General features: G+C 37.6%; 1 protein-coding gene across 7 annotated transcripts in view; it reads right to left on the bottom strand.

Annotated features, from left to right (window-relative positions):
* Nucleotides 1-4583: 4583 nt before the first annotated feature.
* Nucleotides 4584-6000, bottom strand: part of CCDC192 (coiled-coil domain containing 192) — a 216693-nt gene continuing 215276 nt past the window's right edge. For 6 of the 7 annotated variants that reach the window (XM_038552047.1, XM_038552051.1, XM_038552048.1 and 3 more), the window contains one exon: nt 4584-4911. In XM_038552047.1, the coding sequence (XP_038407975.1) occupies nt 4625-4911 (287 nt within the window). In that variant the 3' untranslated portion in view covers nt 4584-4624. The remainder of the gene's footprint in view (nt 4912-6000) is intronic. The other variant, XM_038552053.1, reaches the window with a different exon arrangement.

Raw genomic sequence — 6000 nt, 5'->3', positions numbered from 1 at the left:
CATTGCCTACTTGTAAACTTGGGATTAGAATTTAGCTAAAACCTACCTTAGGAGGAATAAATAAAATCATGTATCTGGAAATATTTTGATTAACTATAAATTACAATGTAAATATTAGCTATAATCCTATATACATAACTGATAGCTAGTAAATGCAGGTCCTAACAAGGGCTTCCACTATTTGTGGTTTCTTTTATACCAATTTGATTTGAATAGCACCTGGGTAATAAGACACATCTTTTCATTACAAGACCAGTGATTATATTACCAGCCTTCTTTTCTTTTAAGTAGAACTTACTGTTATTGTTTAGATCCCATGTAACAAAGAGCTGGTGCTGGGATAATTCTTTCTTTCCCATCCTCCTATCATCCTTTGCCTGTGCTATCATCATTCTGTGATATCAGATATTCAGTGATATCAGATAATAAACCCCTGGTGAGGCTTATTTGCAACATTTAGGAAAATGGATTCAGGAGTTATTAGATAATATGTCATGTGATTTTCCCATCCAGGAACAGAGAATTGGGTATTTTTGGATTTGAGTACTAAGAGTCTTTCTTTGTTAAACAAAAAACAAATAAATGTAAATCTTACAGATGGAAATGGTCAGACAATTCAATGTTATCTTCCCAAGGTTAGTGTTATTGGGAATGTATTGAGTATCTGACTCCAGATGTTCAATTTCTTTGAGAAGCTGGGAATAAGAACTGTTTTTGGTTTTGTTTTGTTTTGTTTTGTTTTACCATAAAAGTTCTCATTTCATTAGGTATGGGAAATCTCATGGCCAGCCCTGTCTTTTGCTGTGAACTTTGTCCTAGTGTACTAGTACTTTTATTTTAAAAAGGTTATTTCCTACTTGAACTTGATTCTCCTCTGTTAAGCAAAATAGCTCTCTTGTGTCTGGGAAATCTTAATAAAAGATGTTGTTGTAATAGCAGGGGAAAATTATCATAATGATGTACTCTTTACAATTTCCTTCATCCTTTTTTTTCTCTAATTTTTTTTTTTCAAATTATGAGAGTCAGACTTTTTGAATCTCAGGCATTTGATTTACCAAGTCCTTGAAAAATGTTTTCTTACATCTTTTGAAGTAGTGTTGTCTCTGCAGTCCCTATATTTTACAATTGCCAAATAAATATTATTTTGACTTAGGCCTGCAACATTCATCAACACTTCTCCGTTTTTGTATTAAACCCAAAGCTCTTTACTTTAGTGTAATGTGGAAGGGAATGATTGGATTTGGGGATAAGCAGGGAGGAGTGTAGGAGAGCATTAAAACTTGATTTAATTCATTCTTTCCCTGAGATGCATTTAGGCAGAAAATACCATAGTTTCTTTGCTTTTGCTAAACTTCATGGAATCCTAGGGCACGCCGTCCACATTTCTGAGCTGGTTTGTCCAATGACTTGGGTTCCTGATAGTCTTTAACAAGCCCTTACTGTGATTTCAGCTTGCCATGAAAGTATTTGGAAACACACTGTTGTAATAATAAAACTAAATTGTTAAAGCCAACATTTATTTAAATTATACACATTACATATTCAATTACTTTCTTCCTGAGAAAATGTAATGACTGGTGAAAGAAGAGAATTAAAACTATGCATATATTTCTGTGCATGTTTTTTAGAATATTAGAGAATGGCTTGACTTAGTTAAGTGTTTTAACTTTATGAATTTCCAGTTGTCAATCAGATATGTTACCTGAAGATTTGCTAAATTTTCATTAAGAACTAGGGTCCTCAGCATGCTAATTGTTTTGTGATATTTACACCAGATATTTTGAAGATTATTAGGATGCTTCAACAACTTAACTTGCTTGTAAGAAAATAGACTTTTTTTACAATGTGGGACCTAATGTGATTTCTAGTTCAACTGAACCAGGTGTTGAGCACAATTGAAGATGACTATTCACTTCTTTGGAGGAATGGCAGAAAGTAGAAATGAACTTTGGGGACATAAAGTAGTGTAAATATCCAGCTGAGAATGTGAATTTTCCACTTAGAAATGCCTCAGAGGCCAGCAACACCTCTTCCCACTACCCCTCCTCTTCCCCCAACTATTCCCACACCACCTCATAAAACCTGGATATTTAAAGAATGCTTGTTACTAGATTCACTGGCAGAGATTAGTCTTTTCACCTTTGGGTGGAATCTTCTCCCCACTTCTGATTTGGAGATCACCAGGACCTGGGTATAGTAACCCCAATCAGCTTCTTGTAAGGATGGTTTTTCACGGTAATGGGAGCCTTGATGCTTGCTTCTTCACTGGCTCATCTTGGATATTTAGAGGTGACAGGCTCAATTAATTATTAACAGCAGTTCCAGCTCTGCCTGTTATTTTATCTCCACTGTCAGTCTGCTTGCCTCCTGAGAGCTAGCCAGGGCATTAGCCAGGGAAAGCTGACCTAGAAGTTAACATCCCTATCTGGGCTGTGATGGGATTTTATTTTCTCTCCTTTGCTACTGTCCATCTTTCTCACTCTCCCATTCAAACCCTCACCCCATATCCCTTGGGATTAAGACAATCTCTGGTAAAATAAAGAGCTGGAAATTTGATGATCATAATAACAGATCAAAATTGTGGAGATGATGGTTTGTTTTGGAGATAGTCCACTCTTCAGAAACTGGGAGATTTAAAGGTTTCTCACAGAAACACACAGTGAGGGCATGCCAACCCTCAGCCATGTTGTCAGAAACAATGGGCAAAGCTATAAGGTTGGAACCTTATAGAGAGACCTAGTCAGGGCCAGAGAAATAGAAAGACTGAGGACATCATGGGGTTTGAGGAGGTGAGAAGGAGAAGGGACCAGAGAGAAGGGTTTTCTGAAATGGATTCTGTAAGGGCTAAAGCACACTCCATAGAAAAGATTCTTCTGGAACCATGGAAAAGTACCTTGAGTCACTTTCTGGGGTAGGTGTGTATTCATGATCAGGGAGTTGTAAGATGGTTTAATTTCTGGTCATGGACTGTACTGTACATACATTGCATGTGAAATTCTGAGATTATACACAAATATAGGAAGATTCTAGCTTTGTATGAAACAGAACCTAGTAGTAGAATCTGTTGTTGTTGTTGTTGCTGTTTTTAATGAACATCTAGAGTAAATATTGTAAAGCTATTATGAGCCCAAAACTCAATTAGTCAGATTTGGAATCTTTGTTAGGATCCATAATCAGATTGTGCACTAGTTTCGTTTTGTAGAAGACAATTCCCACTACTTTGCAAGGAGCAATTCTCCTTTTGGGAGTAGTCTTTTAATCTGGGAATAAAAGTGTGACAGCTCTGCTTGAATTCAGCCCTAAACCAGTGTGGTCTTAAATTGTAGGTCCTGAAACAGATTAATCAGGATTGCCATATGTGGTTGTTAATGTGCATGTGCCTGGGGCCTAAACCAAAAAGCAGGAATATGAATTCTTACTGATTACTTTTGCTCAGTAACTTTGAGAACCTTTATGAAGCAGTGTTAATCAGGTTTACTCTATGTTCATGCACATTATCTCTTCCATTTCTTGTCTCCCTTATATTTGAAGAGATTCATGTGTATGAATTCTTGCATGATACAAGTGGCAACTCTCATGTTTGCTGTCATCTATTGTGGTCTCTGGTAGACAGAAGAGTTTCAATATTTGATGAACTGGTCTAATTAGATCAAGAAGTAGTGATGCAGTCAGATTCACAGAAGAGCTAGAGGTGTTTGCCTGAGTCATTCTGTACCAAGACAGTAAGAATTAAGTACCAGAGTCTTCCCCAAAGTTAGTGCCTACCTGCTCCCTTCGTGTGGGAAATAGTTTGCTTGAAGGAAATATGTGAAAGCGGAATAGGATTGGATTACTTCTAGCCCATTAATTATAGGGTAGCTTTCCTTCACCCATCCCCTATTTTTCCTGACACAATTTTTTGCTGTCCACACCTCCGTGATATAGTAATAAAAGAAGAGTATATTTTGCTTCGGTTTTAGTTTTGATACAATAGGAAAAATCAGTGTTATCTGTTTTCCCAAGGAGACATTGTCCCAGGACACTTTTCCCAAAGGACCACGGTGCTGACTCATCCATTTTTTATTTATTTTTATTGCCTTAATTTTACTTCATTTCTACCCTTGCTAGTAAGATACATGCCATAAAGAAATATATTCTAGAGGACATGAAAAAGCAGACCTCATGGCTGTTTACTCTGCTGGCAATGAGTCCAGTCTTCAGTACCCTAACCTTCCCCCTTTGAAGCTTGCCTTCCATGATAGTATTCTGTTTGCAGATGAGCTGCTCATGGACACAGGTGTGGTGCCACCTTGCAAAGTGACAAACCTCTGGTGAGAAAACAATACTCTGTTCTTTGACTATCCTTCTAGTTGTGTGTTTTTCTCTCTCCCATGGTTACCTGGGATGTCTAAAGACATAGTATTCCACAAATGTGTGGGTTACCTGACTACTGATGTGTCTGAAGGGGAAATATGCGGGAATTGCTTCTGAAGATTCCTCTTTATTTCCTTACAATACGAACATTATAGGATATATTCAAACCCATCATTTTGAACTTGAATTTGCTGAAGGAGAGACTAGCTGGGTTCTGGACTTTACACCGGTGACACTTAATAAGCGTTTATTATTTTCCTAGTAGGATTCCTTACATATCCTCATCAGAGACCACAGGGGTGATACTATCATTAAAGAAAATTGGGGCTTCTTGTAAACATTCTGGAGAGTCCTCAGCCTCTTGGAAGGGATGGGATCCCTGCTCAGCTTCCAGCTGCTGAATCTTCCTTTCCTTTTCCTCTAAAACTTCTTCCAGCTGGGTAATCTTCTCAGTCTGAAGGGAAACCTGCATTGACAACTCTATAATCAGGTTAAGTTTTCGATCACTTTCTTCCACAGGCGGGAGACTGCCATAGGACTCTTCCCGAGAGTTGTCTTCTAAAGCAAACAAGAAAAAGAAAATCTGAGCAGTTTTAATAGTATTTCCCAGAACTCAAAGAGAGGGAAGATGAAAAAGCCTTATTTCTCATGTTCTTAAAAGGGAACACAGATGTTGCGTCATCTGGTCAGATATACTGAGAATGGAATCTGGATCCAGTGAGGGAAAGGTTTCTGGGTGCTCATGAAAAAAGAACTTGGAAATCTCCAGAGGGAGGAGAATCAGTCTTTGCCAACTCTTTTTTGTACGCATTTACTTGTTAATTAACCATGGGAATGAGCACTCCTTGAAAATCCAATCTATAAACAATAGTCATCCCAAGTTTCATGGTATCCTTTCCCCTAAGAATCTTTCACAAGAGCAACAATTGTGTACAAATAAATATACTTTAAATTGAATTTAAACTCAAATAGGAAAAAAAGTTGTCATTGCCCCCTCTGGGGAAAATGATGAGAAAAGACTAGTTTCTTAACCTAAGTCAGCTTTAGAATTGGCAGGGGTATAATTTGAGGTGATTCAGGAAAACTATTAGCATAGTATCCTCCATAGAGATTGTTTTTCTTAAGTCTGAAGCTTTTTCAGTATTTCTTAATAAAAATCACCAGTATTTCCTGTATATAAAAGCTTATCCTTTATAATTTCTGATGAAAGCCTGAGTAAGGAGGGAAAGGTAAGCTCCAATAAAGATATCAAATAATGGTGTCTGGTAGCAGAAAATCCTTGAAAAAAAAATCCCACTAGATCATTAAAAAATTTAGCTACAGAAAGCAAACCTCATCCTACCACACTTTAGCAGAATCACCCTCCTTTATCGCTCTCATGCCGAAATTTCCACCATCAGAATCATTTGTCTGAGATTATATAAAGGGCAGACATCAGCTGTAGGTAAGGGATATCAGTTGCTTAGGTAGGAATACTTGAGCTAATAGCCTACAAATTGATAGTACTAACAGTTGATTCCTATAATTAAAGGTCCAGCATTTACTCAGTCCTCAGTGAAGACAAACCCTACAGCTGCATCCAAGGGAAACATAACTGCCAACCCAGGAGACAAATGCCTACTACTATTATGTACCTGTGCACCTGCT

This window comes from Canis lupus, chromosome 11 (assembly GCF_011100685.1).
Source record: "Canis lupus familiaris isolate Mischka breed German Shepherd chromosome 11, alternate assembly UU_Cfam_GSD_1.0, whole genome shotgun sequence".
Lineage (NCBI taxonomy): Eukaryota > Metazoa > Chordata > Mammalia > Carnivora > Canidae > Canis > Canis lupus.
This window is presented reverse-complemented; position numbering and strand designations above follow the sequence as displayed.